The following is a 23,298-nucleotide window of genomic DNA, read 5'->3' on the forward strand; positions in this document are numbered from 1 at the left end:
TGCTGTGATGCACATAGGTTTTAAATATAACTAATAAAAGGAATTTCAGAACATTAACACTCTCAGAACATTTTATTATTTAAATGTACTTCATTTTCAACACCATTCAAATTATTTTATATATGGATGGCCATGTCAAAATCACAAGAGCAGACAAATACTGCTCACTTGATCTCATAAAGCCCTCTATTATCAGACATTTTCAGTTGCATAATAAAAAAGTCATTCTGACTTACATTCGGCTTTCTATAATTTCATTGGTAATCAGTAATGTTGTCTTTTGCATGATGCTGTATCCTATTTGTGTCAGTGTATTATTTGATAATAATTAGTCACTTTTCTTATTGTGTGCATTTGTGTTCTCAATGCAGATCTTTGTGACCTTGGCCATCGTGTTTGGTGTGGTGCTATACAGGGTCTCCATTATGACTGCCCTGCACATGAGTTCCACTCCCACATTCCGCACTAATATACGGGCCACCGTTAAAACCACTGCCGCTATCATCAATCTCATTATCATCATCATAATGGATGAGGTCTATGGAGCAATTGCACGTTGGCTCACTATTATGGGTACTTCTGGTTGCTTTTCTCAAAACATTTAGGTTGTCCACGGTGTTGCAAAACATTATATTTACAGAACTTGCTGTTGTTTTTAACCCATCAGAAGTGCCAAAAACTGACAAGAGTTTTGAGGAGAGGCTGATCTTCAAGACGTTCATATTGAAGTTTGCAAATGCATTTACCCCTATTGTGTACCTGGCATTATTCAGAGGCAGGTGAGGTTATTATTACCAAGCATTCACTCTGAAATTGAACACAAATACTCGGTTATTAACAAATCTGCAATAGGATTTCCCTTTTTTTCCAAACTTAGTGAGCTGCCCTGTTGTCAACTATTTACTTTGCTATATCCTAACCGAAAAAGAAATGACTGATTTGGAACAATGTATAGACATTGTAACTCTCTACAGATGGTTCTCACGTAAAGAACATGAGAGATTTTGATGTCCATGTGTTGCTAATATAATAGAAATTGAGAATTTGTGTTTTTGGTAAAGCATGGGTGGTCTTAATGTCACCATGCTTTATTTTCAAATCCATGTATCTGGTTAATCGGTCCCAATGATTGTTGTGTATTCTGAAAAGAGTAAGGGGAAAATTACGGAGCCTTGGGGAACCCCCATGGACAGTTGATGTGATTTAGATGCTGCTCACTTCAGAGAAGGATCTGGTGATTTTTCACTTGCAGACAGATCCAGCAGAGTGAGGAAAACTAATCTAGAGGCAGCTTTTGCCAGCCACAGGGCTTCAGTGACTGAGCAAGGTCTCCAATTTCTGCTCCTCATTTCAACAGGAACTTCGATTGGTGCCATTTTCTCCCTCAAGTTTGGCTTCACGTAGAACATCAGATGTTCAGGGGTTAGTGGGCATTTTGCGCAAACAGGCCTGGAGGAGAGAGGAGATGCTGTCTAGACAATATGTACAAGTGGATTTAAATGCGACATTTACATAAGAGAGAATGAGCTTTTAGCTGGGTGAACAGAGGTGGGCGAGCATAGAAACAAGTGTGAGGGAGTGGAGGTTATGTTGAAAGAAAACCAGCGAAGAGTGTGCAGCAGGCAAGTTGGAAATCACAAATGTGCAATGGAGTAACAAGGGCATTGTCTGTGGAACAGTTATTTCTGTAAATGATTCCCAGTTGGTTTCCTGATTTATAAGCTGGTAAATTGTTAGGACTGCCGCCCTACAGTACCAGTTCAATTAATACAGATCTACAAAACTACGTACTATAATTTTGCAATATTCTAAACAAGAGAAACCATGTATTAAGCATAATGTATTATGTACTGACTAATCATATTGATACTCTTTTATGCTGCCTTCACAATGAGTCACTGCATTCTTGGTTTCTAGTTGGCATTCCTACGGTATCCAACAGTATGAGGCGGTGATTCTATCTGTACTCCATTGGTAGTTGTCGCTTCTTATTACTGCTCATACTCCACTCAACTTTGTTGCTTCACTACCAGATTGTCATCCTGAAATTGTCATCGCTCACTGAAAATGAATGATGTCCCGTGGCTCTGTCACTGCTTATGGCCGCCAGGTTGGACATGCCTTTAGAATTTGGCCAAAGTTATGTATCGTAATAGTATAACTTTTTGTAACCCCTGACGGAAGCAAACGTCCATAAACACCAGCTTAGATCAGCAAACATTTCTGTGTCCCTCCATGCTAGTTCATGAATAATAGTACTGGGTTGAATCCTAATTGTTCATTGGACAAAAATGCTGGTCTACCTGATTGACCAAGGAATTCTCGCTCAATTCCTTAATGCTTATTCCTTACATAAGCATTAAAAAGCACGACATGTGACATACAGTATGCTTCTGACCAATATAATATTGCTCACTAGGTTGTGGAACAGAGTTACCCCCACCAACCCCCTAACCTCCTACCTCCCCTTTATGGTACTTTTAATGTAATCTCTGTTTTGTGAATCTCCACTTGCATTTGTGCAGTAGCTGGTAAACTCAGCTCCTAACTTTATTCTATCCAATGCCTCCAGACTCATTGGACGTCCTGGCAAATATATCTACGTTATGGGGTCTTACCGGATGGAAGAGGTACATATCTAATAATCAATTTCCTCCTTTTATATGTACTAGCGGCAGCTGGTGCTTTTCAAGAGCAGGGAGTCATAAACCATAAAAATGTATTTCTCAAAAATAAACAATGAATCTCACTGACCAACTGGTGTACATGTGCATGTACAAGCAAAGTTCATTCTTAACCATAATCTGTTCTTGGAGTCTTGTAACCACATCATCATATGAAAAGTAACTTGATAGATTGTCCTAGTTACCTCAGTCCTGATGACTAACACTCTCAGAGGTGTGTAGCCAGTCAACTCCATTGTAACTGATTGAAATCTCTCTCTGTTTCACCCTGCAGTGCGCCCATGCCGGCTGTCTGATGGAATTGTGCATTCAGCTCTGCATCACCATGCTTGGCAAACAGCTCATCCAGAATAACCTGTTTGAGATAGGTGTTCCGTAAGTACATACAGCATAGCGAAAACATTTGTAGATTTATGAATTCCGATAGATTCCCACTGTGCATTATAGGTGTGGTGTACATTTCTAGACATGATTGCTTTAGGGAATAACTGTACTTTGACTAGAGCATTATAAATACTTGAAATGAAATGATCTTTTTGTGTCTTGCTTGCTAATACTTTATATCTTGCTCTTGGACAAATGCAAATATATTGGATTGTAAACGCATCTCGGGAAAAACATGAGCAGGTCCAAACAGAATCTGCTAACTTTTTCTACTATTTTTGAGCTGAATGTGCAGAATCTGAGTCTGATGTCACGTCACAATTTCCAATTCCAAAAGCAATGACCAAAAATCATGATCCTACCCTTTATTTCTGCAGCAAAACCTCAGTTGGTCAGATTTATTAAATGTGACCCTGGACCACAAAACCAGTCTTAAGTGTCAATTTTTCTAAATATATGAATAAATAAGCTTTCGATTGATGCATGGTCAGTTATATCTCTGCCAAATATTGTCTGATCCTAACAATTTAAAGGGGTCATATGATGCTTTTTTTTTTTTAAAGATCATTATTTTGTGTATTTGGTGTAACAGAATGTATGTTGACATGCTTAAAAAACACTTTATTTTTTAAATACTGTAAATTATTGTATATGCCCCGCCTCTTTCGTTTTCTACAAAGTCAGAAATGTATTGCCCCTTTCCATAATCACTTCATCTTTCAAAATAAATGTAAAGATGGTTAATAATGTTCTTCATTTTACCATTAGTTCAAGCCTGAAAGGGACAAAAATTTTGATCTGATTGTAAGGGGTGGTTTATTCCTTTTGTAATCTGAGTGAGAGGAAATGTAAGAAGGGGCACTTTTGTGTGGGAAAGGGCACTTTTACTACAATTTTTTTTTTCTAAAGTAACTTTAAGCAGCACAACAGTGCTGGTCGTTGCCTAATTAGAAGTAGATAAATATCACGTGTGCTTTTTAAAACGGTAGTGGGAAATTCTGTATATTCATGCAATGTGCATGTCAAAAGAGTAAATCCGATCATAAGCTTGTGATGTGTAAATGCACATATAAACCCGATCACTTTATTTAGCGTTCATGTAAACGTAGCGTTCATATTCGTGAATCAGAATGAATTTATTCCGATGGAAGCAAAAAGTGTCCATGTAAACGCAGCTAGTGATGAAGCTCATATGTGTTTGCAGTACACAAGCTGCAGACAGTTAAAACACACATGGACATGCTACGCACAAAACTCTGCATTTGAACATTCAGTAGCAAATACTTAAACTAATAACAAAACATACTTACAGTAGCTGATTCAGAAGTGCTAGATTGTTTGTAGCAAAGTCAGAATTACCTCGAAACGGTCGTCCATAAAATGCGTTGCTTTTTTGTTAAAAGTAATCTTAAATATTTCTGAATGCATCTACTTTCGGAAGGTCAAATTAAGTGCTTTTGCACTAGATACACAAAGCATCTCCCTGACATGCTTCAACACTAACTGCGGTTACTGAAACCACATGTTCTTTCTTTGCGTGAACATTTGGGCGACATTACGCAAATATTTCCACATAGTGACATAGACATGTGGGGGCGTGTTTGAATGAGCCGTTTTAGGGGGGTGTGGCAGAGTCTTAAATTTGATAAATAATATCTCTTTGGATTTGAGACTTTAGTCTTTGCAACTTTACAGATCTTCTTCATGCACCAAGAGCTTGTAACTCTACAAAGAGAAAGGAAAATATGTTTTTAATTGCATCATATGACCCCTTTAATCTGAAGGTGCAAAAAAAATATCTAAATGCTGAGAAAATTATCTGTTGTCAAAATTAAGTTCTTAATGCATATGACTAATCAAAAATTAGCTTTTGATATATTCACGGTAGGAAATTTACAAACTATCTTCATGGAACATGATTTTTACCTTATATCCTAATGATTTTTGAGATAAAAGATTTTCTATTGTTAAAAATATACCCCAGTGACTTGTGGTCCCGGGTCACCGATGATCTATTAAAAGATTGATGTCCTGGATGCTACAGCATTCAAATGAAGTTTGAAAAATACAGTCACTCTATTTAGCCTCAGTACAAATATTTAAGAAATTATTGCAAAATTGTAAATATTTCAATATCATTCTTACTCGTGTCACTTTTTATGAGGGAAAAGCTGGAAAAATGCCATAAGCGAATAGTCCATCCAAAAATGAATTGTCATCATTTACTTACCATTATTTCATTTGAAAACTGTGCCTTACTACTACTTTTTTTCTGTAGCATAACCAAAACTGTTTGACAAATGAGAAAATGAGCACGTCATCATGTAACAGAAACGCCATGTTCACCACTAGTTCACAACGTTAATTACATGCAAAATCCACAGTGATCATTATTATATCTTTGTCACAGAAAACTAAAGAAAATGCTCCGACAACGCAAGATAGACAAAAAGCATCAGGAAGAGCTGAACAAAACACTTCATCGTCACGAGAAGGACCACTTCCTTGGGCCCTTTGTCGGACTCAACCCAGAGTACATGGAAATGAGTGAGTCACTACACACTACGCGCCCACACACACGTACAGACGTATCAACATTTGTTAGTAATCTCTCTGGTCCTGCTCGTTTCCTGCATCATAAAACATTTATTGTAATTACAGATTCTTATTATGTATTGTTAAATTCATGCTGTCCACAACTACTAACTGAAACATCTAAACACAACTAGACCGATTTATACACCTCATCTGTTCAAAGCACTGTTATATGAGAGTAATTCAAGCTCCTAGATTGCGTGCATGGTAAACGGAAAACGCACATCCGTTCTGTGAAGGATCTGCAGTATTATACACAAGAGTTGGTGTGTTACCAGCCTCTCATCTCGCCTCATCTCTGCTACAGCGTGGGATGGACTTCGGCTAAGAGAAAGGCATTGTGGGTCCAAAGGGGGGCTGGCAGAGCAGCGTGAGATTATGAGCTATAGTTCTGACTTGAATTCACTAATAACATCCCACCCCCTCATCTACCATCCTCCATCCATACTTCTGTCTTCTATCTCTCTCAGTCCCTCCTGTCCCATTCCTTCATCTCTGAGCATGTCACTAACCTACTGTATCTCCTCCTGAAACCCTAAACTAGTAACATTCAGAGCATCAGCTTAAAAAGACAATCCAGGAAGGACTGATTTAAATTCTTGTGAATTACTCTGTGGGCGATTTGTGTTTCCCAGCATACCAAAGTCTGATTTATTTCATCATGTTTGATAAGATGTTCTCAGTAATTCTGTTACATGTTCTTCAGTGGAACCTTCTATGGAAGTTTTTATTTGTGTTATTTGTTTCTTTTTCTTATCTAGTCATTCAGTTCGGGATGGTGACCTTGTTTGTGGCCTCCTTTCCGCTGGCTCCTCTTTTTGCTCTACTGAACAACATCATTGAGATCCGTCTTGATGCCAAAAAGTTTGTCACGGAGCTGAGAAGGCCGATTGCTGTAAGAGCAAAGGACATTGGTCGGTATCTTCACACTGATTTTTAATGCATTATTCGTGATCTTAATTGAAATGTAAAGTTTATACACATAATTATAGCATTCCTGTAGCTCAAACAATAGAGCATTGCTCTAACAATGCCAAGATCATGGGAACTGATAAATAAAACAAATAAAAAAAAAGGTGGGCCAATGCACAAATGTAAATCTACAGAATAATATACTGCAAATTATTTATACTCTGAAACTTAGGATATTAAAGAAAAGCCTCTAAATAAATAAATAAATATATATATATATATATATATATATATATATATATATATATATATATATATATATATATAGAAAACCTGCAATATAGTTAAGCAATAGCACGCAAGTGATGATTTTCCAAATGTTAGTACAATTACAAAGGTGATATTGATTTTCTACAGCAGCTAAATAAACATTAACTGTTTCTTTCATTAATATGAAGTGATATTTCATTAATGAAAATAGTTCCCAAAAAGCCACAGTTCAAATGTTGCGTATCCACAAGCAAGACAAAAATGTCTAATAAGGTTAGAAAACCAGTTGCCCCTATGAAGGTAATAAATGCCTATGGAAATCAAATTACAGTAAGAGGTAGAATAATACCCCGTAGTGAAAAAGTCATTTCTGTTAGTGGTTTGACCTTTTGGCCTGATGTCTCTTTAAAGTTATCTTTGTGTTTTCATCATGGTATATTTCTTGTATAAACGTATTTTCAAAATAATTGATTGTATCTCCAGGAAATATTCCAAAGGCCATTGAAATGGTTGTGTGAAATGGTATTATAATTATTATCAAATAATAATAATAATACTCTGGATGAATGAATGGCCAATACATTACAAGACTATCTCAGTTACTATGAGGTTTTACCTTTTTATTATATGTTGTACATGTGTATATTATAAAATTCAACAACAATATACTTTTTTCAAATTATTTATCTAACAGCTGTTGGATAAAGCAACACTATAAGCTACCTCTGGCAGTCATCCAGTCAAAAATCAACTATATAATAATAATTTAACTGAAGATTTGATCATTGTCAGGTCATGCATTTTGATAATTCATACTGATATCAGGGCAAGCTGTCATAATTTTTGTGTCAAAGCTTTATCACCACCTAGTGGTATTATGATATAATAGTTTTGTGTGTGTGTGTGTGTGTGACTCTCTTTATTCACTTTCATGACAATTAATACAATCATGTCATTAGTGACTTTAAGTATATCTACTTTTAAAATACAAATACGTGTAATCTAATGTTTCTTTATTTCTGTTTCTTTGTCTTCCAGGAATCTGGTACACTCTTCTCAGAGGAATCAGTAAAGTGGCTGTCATTGTAAATGTAGGTTTTTAATTGCATGTGTTTGTTGTGAAATAAATAAGTCAAGATTTACATTTAAATCATTTAAAATTACATCAAAGTAATTATTAGCGGCATGCATCACTACTAATATAGTTCCCTGTCAGATTTACTGTACATTTTTTCAAAAGTAAGCATTAATCCTTGGTTGAATTACTCCCTCTGCAAAAATGTGTTCTGTGAACACAAGTGACACCTTCAATTGTCCCACCTGTGCTGTTACTTTACGAGTCATCTGACTGATGATTTTCAGCTGGTGGATAATAAAACGGGGGAAAGAAATCTCACAGCCACTGAACGTGAGACTCAAGCCATTACTAGAGATCACAGGGCACACTAACAAACTCCTAGAAACATCTCGGTTACGTATGTAACCTTGGTTCCCTGAATAGGGAACGAGATGCTGCGGTGACGTCACCACGTATGGGGAACACCTCTGGTGTGACGAATGTCTGAAGCCCTATACCATCCCGCCAATCCTATTGGCCAAATGGCGCATAGCACCACCCTGCGCATGCGCGCGCATGATATACCTGGGTGCAGCGCGCCATTTCGCTCAGATTTCATGACTGAAGATGAAGAGTTATCAAGGTACGGAACGGCCAGAACCGCAGCATCTCGTTCCCTATTCAGGGAACCAAGGTTACATACGTAACCGAGATGTTCCCTATCATAGGTCACTTCGATGCTGCGGTGACGTCACCACGTATGGGAACGATATACCAAAACGCCTGACGTACCTGATAACTGAGATCCGAGGAAGCAACTGCTCAAGCGGAGAGAACCCGGGAGCCAGGGGCCATCCTCACATCCAGACTGTAGGACTTGATAAAAGTGCTCGGTGAGGACCATCCTGCCGCAGCACAGATATCATCCATAGAAGAGCCACTGAGAAAAGCTTGAGAAGAAGCTACAGCTCGAGTGGAATGAGCCTTAACCCCTAAGGGCGAAGCGAGTCCGCGCGCCTCATAGGCCAAAGAAATTGCCTCCACCAGCCAATGGGACATGCGCTGTTTTGTAACTGCATGGCCCTTACTTTTATGTCCAAAGCAGACAAACAGCTGGTCAGAACCACGCCAAGGGGCTGTGCGATCCACATAAGTCTTTAAAGCTCTCACAGGGCAAAGACTTAGATCTCCTGACCCGGCCTCGGCAGGTGAAAAAGCTTCCAGAACCACTTGCTGAAAGCGAAAAGGGTTAGATGCGACCTTAGGAACATAGTTAGGCCTGGGCCGCAGCAGCACCTTCACAGAGCCTGGTGCAAATTCCATGCATGAGGGTGAAACAGAAAGAGCCTGTAAATCCCCAACTCTCTTGAGGGAGGATAAAGCCATGAGAAGAAGTGTCTTCAGAGTCAGGATTTTATCCGATACGGTCTCCAAGGGCTCAAACGGATGCCCTGATAAACCTAACAACACAATGGATAAATCCCATGAAGGAACTCGCACAGGGCGGAAAGGCCTCAGCCGTCGCGCACCCTGTATGAAACGAGAAACTAATGGATGACGCCCCACAGAGGCACCGCCTATGCATTCGTGGTAAGCTGAAATGGCTGCCACGTAAACCTTTAAAGTGGCTGGTGTAACGCCATCCGAGAAACGCTCCTGGAGGAACTCCAGCACTGAAGCCACTGGGCAGTAAACTGGATCCACATTATGATTACCACACCAGGCTGTAAACAGTCTCCACTTGAAAGCATATAAGCGTCTCGTAGAAGCTGCTCTAGAACTCAATATAGTCTCAGTAATTTCAGCAGAAAGACCGGGACATACTAACGCACTCCGCTCAGTGGCCACGCCCACAGTTTCCACAGATCTGGCCTCGGGTGCCAAATCAGCCCCTGTGCTTGTGATAATAAATCCTGTCTGATGGGAATCTCCCACGGAGAGCCCGCTAGCAGACTGATCAGATCCGCAAACCACGGCTGCGTGTGCCATCGCGGAGCCACCAGCAGCAGCTGTTCCACTCTGTCCCGGCGTAATCTGCATAATACCGCTGGGATCAAACGAATCGGAGGAAAAGCATACAGACTGGTCTTGGGCCAGCTGTGAGCTAACGCATCCACGCCCAGGGGCGATGGGGAGCGTAGGGAGAACCATAGCGGGCAATGCGTAGTCATGCTCGATGCGAATAAATCCACTTTCGCTTTGCCGAATATCCGCCATAAAAGATCCACCGTCTGGGGGTGTAATCGCCATTCTCCCTGTTCCAGAGCCTGTCTGGATAGCAGATCCGCTCCGAAATTCAATCGTCCGGGGACATGAATGGCCCGGATCGAGAGAAACTTGTCCCGAGACCACAGAAGAACACGCCTCGCCAGCCTGCACAGGGGGCGAGAGCGCAATCCTCCTTGATGGTTCAGATAAGACACAACCGCTGTGTTGTCTGATCTGAGCAGCACATGACGGCCGATCAGCAGATCCGCGAAATACTGGAGAGCCAGAAAAACTGCCAGTAATTCCAGTCTGTTTATATGCCAGCCGCGCTGAGCCGCTGTCCACACTCCGTGGGCTGGTCGCCCTCGACACACAGCTCCCCAACCAGTCAAAGACGCGTCCGTCGTGACAGTCTCTCGGAAAGCATAAATTCCCAATCGAACTCCTGACAGGAGAAATTCGGTTGACATCCAAATTTTCAGCGACATCACACACCGCCGTGTCACCGAAATCGTGCGATGCGGGAGACAACGGGGTGAAATATTCCGCCTTTTCGTCCACCACTGAAAGGGGCGCATTTGAAGCAATCCCAGACGAATCACGGGGGATGCTGCTGCCATTAGACCCAAGAGCCTGAGGCACAATCTCACCGTCACCGTGCGACCCGCTTTGAAGTGCCGCACGCATGACGCAATCGACTGAGCGCGCGGGAGAGAAAGCTTCGCTGTCATCGCGCGAGAGTCCAGATCTATTCCAAGAAAAGTTATCCGTTGAGAGGGAGTTAAAACACTCTTCTTGAAATTTGTTCGTAAGCCCAGGCTGTTTAAATGATTCAGCACAAGATCTCGGTGAGAGTATGCTTGAGTCCGCGATTGCGCTAGCACCAGCCAATCGTCCAAATAATTCAACACACGAACGCCCTGGAGCCGCAACGGGGCCAGAGCTGCGTCCATGCATTTTGAGAACGTACGGGGCGCTAAAGCCAAGCCAAAGGGAAGAACGCGGTACTGATACGCTTTGCCCTCTAAAGCGAATCTGAGGAACTTCCTGTGTCTCTTGACGATCTGAATATGGAAATACGCATCCTTCAGATCGATCGTAATAAACCAATCGCTTGGTCGGATCTGAGACAGAATAGATTTCACGTCAACATCTTGAATTTGCTCGGTCTGAGTGCAAGATTCAGACGGCGTAAATCCAGAATGGGTCGTAACCCGCCGTCTTTTTTCGGTACCACGAAATAACGGCTGTAAAAACCTGTCTCCATCTGAGAGGGGTGTACTTCTTCTATAGCCCCTTTGCTCAGCAGAGCTGACATTTCTTGTCGCAGCACCGCCATTTCCGTAGACTTCACCGTAGTGGGAAGAATTCCGCGGAAAGGAGGCGGGCCTTTCCGAAACTGAATGGTGTATCCGTGACAAACCGTGCGTAACACCCATTGAGGAATGCCGGGCAAGCGTTCCCACGCGGCCCGAAACAATATTAACGGTTTCAAAACTTCCGCTCCCAGCAACGCCGTCATACGCGTTAAAACGACCGGACACGAAAAACCCGTGGTGTTCGTGCACCGGGGAAGCGTATGCGCCGGAGTCGTTGCGTTCCGTTGAGTATAATCCTGAAACGTGTCCACGGCAGGAATTAGGCCAACAGATGGAACATCGGGCTCTGCCGCTAGCGAAAAAGCGGCGGCTGTGCGAGCCGTCATAAACGGGCCGTTTGTGCAGGGTCCTTGAGTCGTCCCTCGAACTCCGAAAGCAGGATTGCGCAGAGTGTCTGAGGGAGCGTCTGTCATTACAGCTCGATCCAATGTTGCTCGAGGCGCTGTTAGCGGCGAGACAATCAATGTTTGAGCATGGGGACTGCAATGAGAGTGTGGGATGCGCGAAAGCGGTCCGACAGCGCTCTCTAGCGGAGGGCACAGTCCCTGGCAAGCAGCAAAAAGATCAGGAGCTGCTATTCGGCACCCGAGAACGAGAGGCTTTAGCCGTCGAGGTCAGGTTCAATCGCTTACGTTGACGCTGGTGCGCCGGAGGAAAAACCCTAGGGCCCCAGTCCTTACGAGGAGGCGCCATGGGTGTAGGTTCCTCTCGAGAGGCTGCTCGCTGGCGGTGAGAGGAGGTTGAGCGAGAACGCGCGGGCGCTTGCCGGCGTTCGACCTCCCTGGGTCTGCGGGGAATCAGCTGGCGGAAAGCGGCTGATTGCTGTTTCGCTGCCCTGAACTTCTCCACTACTGACGTGACAGCCTCACCGAACAATCCATCCCTGGAGACAGGGGCATCCATAAGGAAAGATTTATCCTTCTCCTTAATATCGGTGAGATTAAGCCAGAGGTGGCGCTCAACCGAAATCAAACCGGCCATAGTACGGCCCACTGCACGAGCGGTATGTTTGGTAGCGCGTAGCGCCAAATCCGTAGCTCTACGCAGTTCTTTAACTGCCTCCGGTGTGATGCCCTCACCTTCATCCAATTCCTTCAATAACTCCGCCTGGTAGGCCTGAAGGACCGCCATAGAGTGGAGCGACGCAGCCGCCTGACCAGCCGCCATGTAGGATTTACCCACCAAACTAGACGTGACTCGACACGCCTTCGAAGGAAGAAGGGGGCGAGACTTCCAAGCCGCGGCCGAACTAGGCGCAAGGTGTTCGGCGAGAGTCTCTTCCACCGGGGGCATCATAGTATAGCCATGGTTCGCCATATCAGAAACGGTGGCGAAATCCGCGGCCGCGGCGTTAGTAATCCGCGCCGAAAATGGCTGTTTCCAGGACCTCGAAACCTCCTGGTGGAGGTCCGGGAAAAAAGGCAAAGGCCTCCGGGGCTGTGTAGGTGTCCGACTGGTTAGAAAACGGTCGTCCAGCTTGGAAGAAGGTTGGGCCTCGGCCTTGTCAACCTCCCAGTCTAGCCCCAATTTACCCACCGCACGAGAAACCACATCCAACAGCTCACTGTAGGAGGGGGAAACACGCCTCTCCTGTCCGCTAGGAGGAAGAGGGCTAGTGTCAGTCGCGAAGTCCTCAGACCCCGAGGCCGCGGTGGATAAAACATCGTCGTCATAGCGTCCACAACCGAAGGAGATGGCGGTGCATGCCTCCGGTGTGGGAAGTAAATCCTCATTAGAGAAGACGACGGGCTCAGTATAAGTTTTATTCTGCAGCAGGGTAGGGGAGAGCGAGCGATGTGGAGAATATTCCAGCGCTGCGCTGTCCACAAAATCCATGTCGCACGTGTCACCCCAGGCCCTCGCCTCGTGCGGTGCCTCGGCAGTCGCAGAGGTGACCTGACGGGGGTTAGACTCGAGGGCGACATTAGAGAAAACTTCCACCCTGGAGCGCAGTACTCTGAGCCGCAGGCCATCACAATGGGGACAGGAAGAAAGGCCGCTAAGCGCCGCCTGTGCGTGATGTAAACCAAGACATACTACGCACCTGTCATGAGTGTCCCCCGCCGTGATGTACCTGGTACATGGCTCCTTACATTTTCGAAAGCTCATCGCGTCCGCGAAGAGGAGTTAACACTGCTCGAAGAGATCGCTGGAGAACGCGAGTAATAGGGCACAGATGATTCGCTATTCCTGAAGGAATGAAATCTGAGCGAAATGGCGCGCTGCACCCAGGTATATCATGCGCGCGCATGCGCAGGGTGGTGCTATGCGCCATTTGGCCAATAGGATTGGCGGGATGGTATAGGGCTTCAGACATTCGTCACACCAGAGGTGTTCCCCATACGTGGTGACGTCACCGCAGCATCGAAGTGACCTATGATAGGGAACTCATTACCAAGGTTTGGCGAGAGCTAATCCTAATGTGTCATCCTTCAGGCGTTTGTGATCTCATTCACCTCTGACTTCATCCCACGCCTGGTCTATCAGTACATGTACAGTCCAGACGGGACTCTTCATGGCTTTGTCAATCACACCCTTTCATACTTCAATGTTAGTCACTTCCAGCCTGGCACAGAACCCATGGAGTCAATGCATCTGGGATACAAAGTCGAGGTTTGCAGGTACTTGGTTTGTTTCGCACTAAAAAGGTTTTTTTTTTATTTTTTTTGTGGTGTATGACAGGTTATTATATTCGTAATGTTTATAATATCCACAGATATAAAGATTACAGGGACCCTCCATGGTCTGACACGCCATACGAGTTCTCAAGACAATTCTGGGCCATTCTGGCGGCCCGGTTAGCTTTCATCATCGTCTTTCAGGTCAGTCAAAATCAAAATTCATAAAAATACCAACTTTTTGGATTATGATCTGGACATTTCTTTGTAAAAAATTAATCATTGATCAGTAATTTCACCTAAATAATAATTTATTATATTTAATTTAAATTATTAAAATGCTAATGAAGTGGAAAATCTCACTTTCATTTCTGTAATACAAAAATATCATTCGGTCCATATGCATATATTAAAATAATTTGTGACCATTATAAAATGGGTATAAATTAATTTCAACTACTGCCATTATGAGTGTTATTGACGCAGTCTCTCACACACACAGACACACACACACACACACACACACATGCACACATATATATTTATGTGTGAGTGTGTGTGTGCGCGTCATTTTTATTAGCTGTTTTTTTATATTTCTATTTAGCTTTAATTTTAGTCATTCTAGTTCTCCAATATTTTAAAATGTCTAATATTTCAGCTTTATTTCAATTAACAAATGCTTGAATAGTTTTTAAGTTAAGTTAACAGCAACAACACTGACCTAGATTTTTTTTTTACAATTTAACAGTTTCCATGAGTCAATCTAATACACGTCACTTCTCTCTTGTCTCTCTGTTCAGAATGTGGTGATGCTGATGAGTGACTTTGTGGATTGGCTAATCCCAGACATTCCCAAGGACATTAGCATTCAGATACACAAGGAGAGAAATCTCATTGTGGAGCTGTTCATGAAACAGGAACAGGGCAAGAAGTACAGGAACACAATCGGTGACCCAAGCCCCCAGCCGCTCCGCTCGCGCCCCAGCTCACAAGCTTAGTCCGGCACTCGCTCTGATCCCAGTGCTGCGAGGGAAGCAGTATGCGGTCCATTCCAGGGCCTCAGTCCAGCTCTGTGACCTGCTCACACAGAATGGAAAGGCTGTAGAGGACTGGTCTGGCCTGGAAGATCAGTGCTGTAACAGAATGTTACATGACTGCCGCCTCACTGGTATACCAGAAAAAAGTTACGAGAAAAAGATTTATTTTGTCCGTTACTGAATTAAGCACTCTCTTGGATCTTTTTCTGTCAGCTACATGCAACTTCTGCTGGTAGGTGTGTTTGGAAAGAGGGCTGTAGGGTTTGTATCGTTTTATCTGTTGACTGATGAATATTGTATTAAGTTTTGTTAAGCATCGCTGCTTTAGCATTTATAGACCGCTAATAAGCATTTTATTTGAAAATACAACACTTGTATATGAATTTTAACACGGAAATGTAACGTTCATGTCATAGGATAGGATTGAACTCTCAACCAACTCGTTTCAAGTGCTTTTTAAATTATTTAATATTAGACATTTCATTCAGAATATTTCTGGTCAAGTGAATTAGCAACTATTGATATCATGCGGTTTAGGTACTAAGCACAGTTAGTTCTGTTCTATCAACGTAATGATTGTGTCTGTTTAGCCCTTAGCTGTCTATAGATAAAATATAGATTTTAAAACACTACAGATTAATCAAAATCACTACAATGCTCACTTTTTTGTATTCTAGAATTTCTATTATATGTGCTGGAGTGATTCTGACAGGAATTCAACTGATCTTGGGGATATTTGGCAGCATGCAAGTGCTTGTTTTTTTTTTAGGTAGTGCATCTGAAAACGCAATCAAGTTGTGCTAAGAAAGGGTACGCTGTATATAAACCCATGACAAGAGGCCTTAATATTCATGATAATGCGCTGCATTTATAAATGGGTCATGTGGATGGAGTTTTGTGTCTGTCTGCCTTACCTGTATGTTCTCTCTTGATTTGTGATGTTTCAACCTTAATGAAATTTATATATATTGGAATGTTGCACGTGTCTTTCATTTACAGGAACTATAGTGGGATACAGTGGCATGCAAAAGTTTGGGAACCCCTCGCAGAATCTGTGAAAATAATTTTCAAAAAATAAGAGAGATCATACTAAATGCATGTTATTTTTATTTTATTTAGTACTGTCTTGAGTAAGATATTTTACATAAAAGATGTTTGCATATAGTCCACAAGGCAAAAAAATTGCTTGAATTATTAAAATAAGCCCATTCAAAAGATTGGGAACCCTTAGTTCTTAATACTGTGTGCTGTTACCTGATGATCCTCGACTGTCTTTCTGTTTTGTGATGGTTGTGCATGAGTCCCTTGTTTGTTCTGAACAGTTAAACTGAAAACTGTTCTTCAGAAAAATCCTTCAGGTCCTGCAGATTCTTCAGTTTTCCAGCATCTTTGCGTATTTGAACCCTTTCCAGCAGTGACTGTATGATTTTGAGATACATCTTATCACACTGAGGACATTTGAGGGACTCAAACACAACTATTTAAAAAGGGTTCAAACATTCACTGATGCTCCAGAAGGAAACGATGCATTAAGAGCAGGGGGGTGAAAACTTTTGGAATTTGAAGATCAAGGTAAATTGTACTTAATTTGTGTACTGGGAAACATACAAGTATCTTCTGTTGCTTACGAAGGGCAGAACTAAATTGAAATAAATAAATATATATATATATATTAAAAAAATAAGAAAAATTTAGACTTCTTCATCGTGTTCAAAAGTTTTCCTTCTGAAGCATCAGTGAACGTTTGAACCTTTTTTAATAGTTGTGTTTTAATGCATCAATTGTCCTCAGTGTTAAAAGATGTATCTCAAAATCATAAAGTCACTGCTGGAAAGGGTTCAAATATTTGAAAGAAGCTGCAGGACCTGAAGGATTTTTCTGAAGTACAGTTCTCAGTTTAACTGTTCAGAACAAACAAGGGACTCATGCCCAACCATCATAAAACAGAAAGACAGCTGTGGATCATCCAGGTAACCGTATTAAGAACCAAGGGTTCCCAAACTTTTGAATGGGGTTATTTTAACAATTTCAGCAAATGTTTTGTCTTGTGGACTGTATGCAAACATATTTTATGTACAATATCTTACTCAGGACAGCACTAAATAAAAAATAACATGCAAAAAATAACTCTCTTATTTTTTTGTTAATTATTCAAATTTTCTGATTCTGCAAGGGGTTCCTAAACTTTCGCAATGCCACTGTAAATAAAAGAGTGGTTTTAAATGAAGTTAATATAATATTACTATAGGCTAACATGAAGACATACTGTGTTTGGACATGCCATGACATGCTTTTTTTTCAGATAAATTGTAGTTATTAAACAAAACTCTTGTTTTTCCTCACTTATTCATATATCCCCGGAAGGGCCTTGATTCCACATTTATTATAAATGTACAATGTAAACCTAGTTATAGACTGTTATTTCAACCCACATACTGGTTGAAAGAAAGAAACCTTTAAATGTATTTTGTGTTATTGTGGCCTTTCAGTGTCTCAAACTGCTAATGGGAGGTTATGACAGTACTTTTGCTTTTGTTTGTTTCGAAAATAAAGATGTCCTATTTATTTGGTATGTACACATTTATTGACTCTTTTGCTGACCGGAGGGCCAGTCAAATGTTGTTTGGGGAAGAACTCACTGAATTAATGTATGCTGCTGTTGCTCATAGCACTCGTTTGGGTTAAATAAAGAGGGAGGGCCATTATGATGGGAAGTAGTAGGTAACTTCAGTTCCCTCCTTCAGCGTTGCGAGATTCGATTCATTTTGCGAATCGATTCTTTTGGCTCACAAAAACGAGTCATCAATTGAATCATTTACATCTCTGGGAAAATGCACTCGTGTGTTTTAAAGTTACTTATAAAAATAATAATAGTAATAAAACTTTGTCTCGAATATGTGTTAGTTATTTAATAACATGGCTGTTAGGTTATTTTTCCCGGTTCATTCCAAATGAACTTGTTCAACAACTTTATGTTAGTGCTCAGAAAATTACGATTAAAAATCCGTCTTAGTTCTGAATTCTTACAATCATGTTGGCACTACTTTAGAACTTTGAACGTCTAATTTTGACTCCAGAACCGCGTGATCGTGATCCGGGAACATTAAAAAAAATAAAAAAAAGATTCCAAAGAACAATTCGCCAATGAATCGGATCATCCGCTATTAGCGAATAAGCCCAGATGATTCATTAATACCGAAAGACTGGTTCTAAAGAACGACTCATCTATGAAACAAGTTACCTTCACACTGAAGTTGTTGGCGGGTGTCATTTTTTTGTTTCTAGCTGACCCACCGAAGCAGATTGCGGGGTTTTCATGATGTTGAAAGCCAGAGCTGAAAGCAAAAGCGGGAGATGATCCGCTCGGGCGTCGCGCGCGGCACTGCTGTAGTTTACTGGTGTTAGCTTTAAAACAAACACAACATGGAAAAAAGCGGATTTAGAGCGATGTTACTAGCGATCTCTGATAAACTTTCTGAAGATAATTTAACAAGTTTAAAGTTTCTGTGCACCGACATCGGGAAGAAAAGGCTCGAGAAAATCAATAAGGGGATTGATCTTTTCGAGTGCTTGATCGAAAAAACTAAACTTGGGCCTGATAACACGGAGCACCTGCGAGATCTCCTAATCCAGATCGGTCAGAGAGTTCTTCTGGAGCTCATCGATGATTATGAGAGATTAAGCCCTGCTGCTGCTGCTGGGGTCCTGGACGCCGAAAAGAGAGGTTTGTCCTTTTACTCAACCCTTTCGTTTCATCCATAGACAGCGGCTAGTGAGGCAGGTGACGTCAGAGATGATTTTTGTTTAACACTCTAAATGCCTTTGAATTTTAAGTTAAACGATGGCTTAAAGTCAGGTTGAGGTGTAGTTTTTTGTTTTTAAATTTTATTCTATCGTTTTGTACCGCTGTTTCACTGAGATAATGTTCACTTGCTAAGGTTAACTTACTTCCGTCTTATCACTGGCATGGTAAATATGTCATTTTCACCAACTAATGTCTATTATATTTTAGTAGTACTTTTTTCTTAAGTAGTATTGTATCCTCCAATAACTTTAGCAGAATTACTTGTGTATTTTTCACTAATATGCGTTTATTAGATAGATACTCATTAGACACTATCCTGATAATGACAGTTAAGGTGACTGACCTTTCCTTTCTTCTTGTCCATTACGGGTCGCAGTGGCCTTTTCCCCCCCTATCTAAATACTTATTAAGGTGGTCCTTCTTTATTGATCATTACTCATAGCTTATACAGTATAGTTCGCTTTGTGTTTTTAAATGAGAAATTTTGCAAAACATATTACACTGAAAAAATTATTTTCTAAAGTGAACCATTTATAGTTCTTGTAGGATCCTAAAGGTACTCGGTGTTTTTGTTTCAATTAAAGAAAATTTCACACAAAAGAAAAAAATAATACTTTTGAAAAATAGATTTATAATTATATACACTTGCATTAGGTTACCCAAGGGCATTGGTAACTGACAACATTAGCTTTAGCATCATGCTACAGCCACACCACAAGGTGTCAGTATAAATCCAAGATCACTGTCATATCGGGGACTGCAACAGACAAAATACTGAGTACACCTTAAAAAAAATTTGTTGTTGAAACCTTGACAAATTGGAATGATGTTGTTAATAATAAGATAAACATTTACCGGACTGAAGCAGGTTAACTGGAAAAAATATTGTTAAAAGGTTTTCGATGATTTATTAACTCTTAATCATTATATTGCATTGCATTATATATTTGGCCCCCACAATAAAAACTAGAGCTTTGATCATAAAACTAAGCATTTACAATCTTACGAAGACATTATTTGGAAATGTAGTGAGACCATTTATATGCAAGTAGTCTGTTATACACTACTATCTTACTTTTTGACCATTATAACAAAAACATTGACACCAAATAACACACTTTTTGTTCAGTATGGGACTTTTTTCAGCTTCAAGTATTCTTAGAGTTGGGGTACTCGAACTTGGACTCGGACTCGAGTCCGGACTCGAGTCCAATTTTGAATGAACTCGGACTTGTCACGCACTCGGGTGAATTTGTACTCGGACTTGACACGGACTTGAACATTTTGGACTCGGAAAATATTCCGAGTACAGTCGAGTCCACGTCATGTGTAACAATAAAACTTTGAAATGAAAATTTGAAATGAAAAATTAATGAATGTCTCCCCTTCTGTCATTTTACTGCACCACACCGGCAGGCAGAAGTCTCACGCTTGCAGACGAAACACACGCACCACTGACTGGATATCAATGTGGATTAGTGATGGGAAGTTCGATTCTTTTCCGCGAACCGGTTCTTTCGGACGGTTTGATTCAATAAACCGGTTGAAAAAAAAACTGTTCACCGGATACATAATCCATTGCGATGTATTTGTTATTAAATGAATTTACGTTTCGTCAGATTGCCCTTCATTCAAGCCCTCGGTTTACCCGCACTCATTACATTAGCACAAAATCAGTTCAGAATCAATCACCAAAAGAATCAGTTCGGTTCAGACGCGCTGTGAGTCAGTCGGTTTCATGCTGAATCACGAATGCGCAGTATCATCAGCTCCTCGGTTCTCGAATCGGACGCGTCCGAAAGAAACGGTTTTCGGTTCAGTTTACTGATGATCTGAAAACTGATACAACCGGTTCTTGACTCGAGAACGAGAATCGCTCAAAACCCAGGTAGAAAAATCTGACAGGTTAGGATAAAATGTCAGGACACCGGCACATGCTGCAGTTGAGTATCATCAGCTGCTCTACTCGTGTCCATGTTTTGTTTACTACAAGCTCAGTTTGTGAATCTGTCATTAACTATAAATACAGTACAGATATTTCATAAATCATCCCTTATTCATATTAAACATGGAGTCTTTAGAGTCTTAATTATTGTCCAACTTCCCTGAAAACCCCTTTGGCCCATACATAATCTACAATATACAGATTAGAAACATGTAGCCCCTATCTTAAAAAAAAACGTATATATATATATATACATATTTGTTTTATACTTTTATCACACTTTCCGATGTTTAACAAAATACTTGAAAAATTACACGCATGCGCAGTATCATCAGTTCATCGGTTCTCAAATCGGAGCCTCCGTAAGAAACGGTTTTCGGTTCAGTGTACTGGTGATCCGAAAACCCAAAGACAGCAGCAGCAACCAACAGATGCTGCACAGCTCAGCATAGTAGGATTTGCAAGACCAGAATTGACCAAACAAGCAATGCAACTTTATGATGCAAGTTCTCCAAGACAACAAGAAATTCATAATGTCATCATTAAGGATCTCCTCATTGGCTGCACTTTACCTCTGTCAAATGTGGGGGAGAGGCATTAAATAATTGAAATGTCATCTTTAACTGGAGGACAATATAGTGTGATACAATAATAAAATAGGTTCATTTGTATTTTCATGCACTTGTAATACAATAAAACCTTTGAAAACTTTTTTGATAGGAAACTAGTTCTGTTGACATAAAATAAAAATGTTAAATGGCAATGACTAGATGTAACAGTGGTATTTTTTTATTACATTTTTATATTGCCATTGGTTTAATGGGTTGAAAGGTTAAAATATTAATAGAATGTAAAATGTATAATACCAATTTATAATCTTTTTTAATTTAATTACTTTCTGGACTCGGGCGGACTCGACTCGGACTCGGCCTTTAAGAACTCGGACTTGAGTCCAACTCGGCCCCTTTTGGACTCGGACTCGGACTTGGACTCGATGTTTGTGGACTTGGTCTTGACTCGTACTCGACAAAGGTGGACTCGGACCCAACTCTAAGTATTCTCATATCAAACTATATGGGCCATAAAAGCCTGATGTATCAAATGTGATACAAAACGTAAAACACATATACCATTGTTTCCTTCAGTTTCTTTCACATTTTGTTCAAATTATACATTTTTTTGTTTGTTTATTTGTCTTAAGTCAGACTTTACAGGGTTGTACACAAATTTTGTGAAATGACAAAATTATTTAAAAATGTAAAAACTGTATGTGACAATTGAACAAAAATAGGTTATGACACATTGTTATTAGGCAACTAGTGACTCTGCAGAAAACCACTCAAAGATCTTGAGTTTTATTCCGATTCTAATCAAATTCAAATGCTTTCTGTATCTCTCTTTTTTTTTTTTTTTTAGAAAAAATAAACATTGCAACTGAAGTAATCGTTAAACATCTGGGTAGAAAGTGGCTTCAGTTTGGAAGAAAACTTGGTGTTAAGCAGACTCAGCTGGAGGGCATCCAGGAGAAGCACAGCCGTGACCTGGAGGAGCAGGTGAGGGAGCTCATCACACAGTGGATGAAGATGAAGAAAGAAAACGCCAGAGTGGAGGATCTCATCAAAGCTCTCCGGGACTGCAACCAGAACCTCACCGCCGACCTTGTGGAGAAAGACCTCGATGCACGCTGAAAATAATCACATTCTGTTATAAAACAACAGAACTTTGGGGTGAATAATGTGAACTTCTTTTCGAAGTGTAAACTAACGGAATCCAATCCTTTTTACAGATGTACACTGCTTTGGCATATAAATATCGCTTTAGATATTCTATTTAATATATTTTACACGACATTGCAAGGCAAGAAATAAGTGACTAAGTGTCTCTTGCAAAGTGTAAGGATTTTTCCGTTTTTACAGAACACACTCCTAACACAACACTGTTCTTGTATTCACTGATTTAGTCAAGGGATGTGAGACACTTAGAAAAGGAATAAAGGGACTTTGATGTATAATTGAACAATGTGCAAATGAGGGGCAATAATTCGATCGCGTTTAGGTTCATGATGCTTTTGGGAAACACAACCCAGGTCAGGTAGAACAGTTGAGCTCAAATGTAGTTCTGAATTGATAACAGAGCTCATGTAACAGTTCTTAATGCTTGGGTTTGATGTTGCTGCTTTGATGAATCCATTTGCTCTTTCTGTTTGAAAGTAACCCTCATCTGTCAGCGTCTATCTATGCATGTGTATAGCAATGCAGATCTCCAATGAAATTCCTGAATTGCAATACTTTTAAAAATAAAGCTGCTCATATCTAAAAAGCCACGAGATATGCAGTCCAAAAGTGTTTGAGTTCAGCTATTTTCTTGTGTTAATATGTATATTAAATTGATATTCATTTATCAT

At 40.7% G+C, this 23,298-nt stretch overlaps 2 protein-coding genes and 1 long non-coding RNA gene across 8 annotated transcripts in view; 2 read left to right on the forward strand and 1 right to left on the reverse strand.

Annotated features, from left to right (window-relative positions):
* The window catches only part of LOC128016540 (anoctamin-1-like), a 53,174-nt gene extending 37,056 nt beyond the window's left edge, over positions 1-16,118 (forward strand). For all 4 annotated transcript variants that reach the window (XM_052601111.1, XM_052601110.1, XM_052601109.1 and 1 more), the window contains 10 exons: positions 372-573; positions 668-779; positions 2,573-2,630; positions 2,959-3,059; positions 5,479-5,615; positions 6,425-6,577; positions 7,884-7,936; positions 13,926-14,110; positions 14,206-14,311; positions 14,908-16,118. In XM_052601111.1, coding sequence (XP_052457071.1) covers positions 372-573; positions 668-779; positions 2,573-2,630; positions 2,959-3,059; positions 5,479-5,615; positions 6,425-6,577; positions 7,884-7,936; positions 13,926-14,110; positions 14,206-14,311; positions 14,908-15,105 — 1,305 coding nt within the window. In that variant the 3' untranslated portion in view covers positions 15,106-16,118. The remainder of the gene's footprint in view (positions 1-371; positions 574-667; positions 780-2,572; positions 2,631-2,958; positions 3,060-5,478; positions 5,616-6,424; positions 6,578-7,883; positions 7,937-13,925; positions 14,111-14,205; positions 14,312-14,907) is intronic.
* Positions 371-18,898, reverse strand: LOC128016543 (uncharacterized). 3 transcript variants are annotated; one of them, XR_008184195.1, is made up of 5 exons: positions 18,757-18,898; positions 18,386-18,549; positions 6,447-6,556; positions 2,870-3,039; positions 371-1,449 (listed from the first exon to the last, which is right to left on the reverse strand). It is a non-coding gene; the product is annotated as an uncharacterized LOC128016543 (long non-coding RNA). The 3 variants fall into 3 exon arrangements; XR_008184197.1 differs by lacking the exon at positions 6,447-6,556; XR_008184196.1 differs by lacking the exons at positions 371-1,449; positions 2,870-3,039; positions 6,447-6,556 and adding an exon at positions 14,115-15,184.
* On the forward strand, positions 18,548-23,236 carry LOC128016542 (FAS-associated death domain protein). Its single transcript, XM_052601117.1, has 2 exons — positions 18,548-18,868; positions 22,311-23,236. Exons 1-2 carry the CDS (start codon positions 18,568-18,570, stop codon positions 22,580-22,582), a joined length of 573 nt encoding a protein of 190 aa, XP_052457077.1. The 5' UTR covers positions 18,548-18,567; the 3' UTR covers positions 22,583-23,236.
* Positions 23,237-23,298: the final 62 nt, after the last annotated feature.

Source organism: Carassius gibelio, chromosome A7 (genome assembly GCF_023724105.1).
Source record: "Carassius gibelio isolate Cgi1373 ecotype wild population from Czech Republic chromosome A7, carGib1.2-hapl.c, whole genome shotgun sequence".
Taxonomy (NCBI): Eukaryota; Metazoa; Chordata; class Actinopteri; order Cypriniformes; family Cyprinidae; genus Carassius; species Carassius gibelio.